The sequence below is a fragment of the Palaemon carinicauda genome, chromosome 16 (genome assembly GCF_036898095.1).
Source record: "Palaemon carinicauda isolate YSFRI2023 chromosome 16, ASM3689809v2, whole genome shotgun sequence".
NCBI classification, from domain to species: domain Eukaryota; kingdom Metazoa; phylum Arthropoda; class Malacostraca; order Decapoda; family Palaemonidae; genus Palaemon; species Palaemon carinicauda.
Window position 1 is genome coordinate 116,677,426 of NC_090740.1, and position 2,500 is coordinate 116,679,925.

At 42.2% G+C, this 2,500-nt stretch overlaps 1 protein-coding gene across 1 annotated transcript in view; it reads right to left on the reverse strand.

The window, feature by feature from the left end:
- Positions 1 to 499: 499 nt before the first annotated feature.
- LOC137655510 (uncharacterized) overlaps positions 500 to 2,500 on the reverse strand; it is a 9,305-nt gene continuing 7,304 nt past the window's right edge. The window contains exon 2 of the mRNA XM_068389408.1: positions 500 to 727. Within this exon, the coding sequence (XP_068245509.1) occupies positions 500 to 727 (228 nt within the window). The remainder of the gene's footprint in view (positions 728 to 2,500) is intronic.

Genomic DNA, 2,500 nt, shown 5'->3' on the forward strand with positions numbered 1-2,500 from the left:
AGGATCAATCACGAAACCTTGACACTGTAGGGGAGTGTCCTCTAAAGAAGCATTTCAGACTTCTTCTTCGTCGGTTGTTGCGAGTCGTTGTCGTGAGTCATCGTGGTCGTGAGTCGTCATCGTGAGTCGTCGTTGTTGTGAGTCATTGGCGGGAGTTATTGTCGTGAGTCTTCGTCATGCGTCATCGTTGTATTAAGTCGTCGTTGTGAGTTGTTGTCATGAGTCGTTGTCGTCGTGAGTCGTCGTCGTCGTGAGTCGTCGTCATGAGATATCGTCATTGTGAGTCATCGCCGTGAGTTGTTGTCGTGAGTGTTCGTCATGCGTCATCGTTGTATTAAGTCATCGTTGTGAGTTGTCGTCATAAGTCGTTGTCGTCGTGAGTCGTCGTCGTTGCGCGTCGTCGTCGTGAGTCGTCGTCATGAGTTATCGTCGTTGTGAGTCGTCGTCGTGAGTTGTTGTCGTGAGCTTCATCGTCGCGAGTCATCGTCGTGAGTTGTCGTCATTGTGAGTCGTCGTAGTGAGTTGTTGTCATGAGTCTTCGTCGTCGTGAGTCATCGTCGTGAGTTGTCGTCATTGTGAGTCGTCGTCGTGAGTTGTTGTCATGAGTCTTCGTCGTCGTGAGTCGTCGTTGTGAGTTGTCGTCATTGTGTGTCGTCGTCGTGAGTTGTTGTCGTGAGTCTTCGTCGTCGTGAGTCGTCGTTGTGAGTCGTGTGTAGGGGAGTGTCTTCTAAAGAAGCATTTCAGATTGTTCCTTGTTTATTTATTCTAAGAATCGGGAGGCGAATAACTGAAATACGTCTGAGAATTTCCAATTAAAATTACGGTTTTTTTAAAACAGTACACTTTAAAAAGGCAAGGAGAAATAACTATAGTCAATTTCTTTTAGCGAGGCGTATTTGCACCGAGTCACAACGGTGCCCTTTTAGCTCTGAAAAGTTTCCTGATCGCTGATTGGTTGGACAAGATAATTCTAACCAATCAGCGATCGGGAAAATTTTCCGAGCTAAAAGGGCACCGTTGAGAGTCGGTGCAAATCTGCCTCGCTAAAAGAAATGGACTATAGATACTGGAAGGTTGTTTATAAAAATAGTGAAAATTAGCATTATAAAAAGAGGAAAGTTTTCTTAAATATTGAATCATGTAATAGCCGATTTCCCCAGAAGAGGTGGTCTGCCGGGTGTTGCAAGGTCATCTTGCTAAAAGTTCATCTACAAAAGAGAGAATTAGTAGCAATAGCAAGAAAATCAGAATATAAAAGATTGATGAAAGGAGAGGAATCATGCGAGGAATTAATAGAGAAGTCTGTGTTTTAGTAAATTTTCTTATATTATTTCTAACGGGAAAGGGAGCAAAAGATAAACCACATATTTAGTTAAGAACAATACTCCAAATATGAAGGGTTGTGGTGGTCAATGTGGTAACGTCCCTGACTGGTGAACGCCAGACTGGGGTTCGAGTCCTACTCAAATTCGTTAGTTTCTTTGGTCGCTGCAAACTCACCATCCTTGTGAGCTAAGTTTGGGGTGTTTGAGGGAACCTAAAGGTCTATTTGCTGAGTCATCAGCAGCCATTGCTTAGCCGTCCTTGGTCCTAGCTTGGGTGGAGAGGAGGCTTAGGAGCTGATCATATGTATAATGGTCAGTCTCTAAAGCATTATCCTGCCTCTGCCATTCATGAGCGGCCCTTGGTACTAGCTTGGGTGGAGAGGAGACTTGGGAGCTGACATCTGTATAATGGTCAGTCTCTAAAGCATTATCCTGCCTCTGCCATTCATGAGCGGCCTTTAAAACCTATGATTTGGAAAGTTAGTTGGATAAGATGATCTAGGCCATCAATACTCCCAGTTAACTAGAGAGATTGGATGCTTAAAAAGTGAGCTTTTTATTAGTTTTCAATAATAATTATCTAACAATTGCATAGGAAAGGTGGATTGATATAGAGAGATAGTGTACACTCAGCATCATCTCCTCCTACGCCTATTGGCACAAAGGGCCTCGGTTAGATTTCACCAGTCGTCTCTATCTTGAGCTTTGAGATGTACACTGAATATCCAAAATTCGAGGGTAATGCAATTCCAGTAGAATACTGTAAGATAAATAGGAAAATGGTAGTAGAGGTTTGAATCAGCTGTAATAACGATAGAGAGGAGAGAGAGAGAAAAAAAAGATTTGGGCGAACTCTATTGGGGAATAGTATGTTTCCATAAGACCAACACCAGGGACTACTTTCCTCTTGGTAAGGGTAGAATAGACTTTTTAGTTATAGTAAGCTATGGTAAGCAGCTCTTCTAGGAGAAGGACACTCCAAAATAAAACTATTGTTCTCTAGTCTTGGGTAGTGCCATGGTCTCTGTACCATGGTCTTCCACTGTCTTGGGTTAGAGTTCTCTTGCTTGAGGGTACACTCATGCACATTATTCTATCTATTTTCTCTTCCTCAAGTTTTGTTAAAGTTTTTATAGTTTATATAGGAGATATTTATCTTAATATTCTTAAAATAT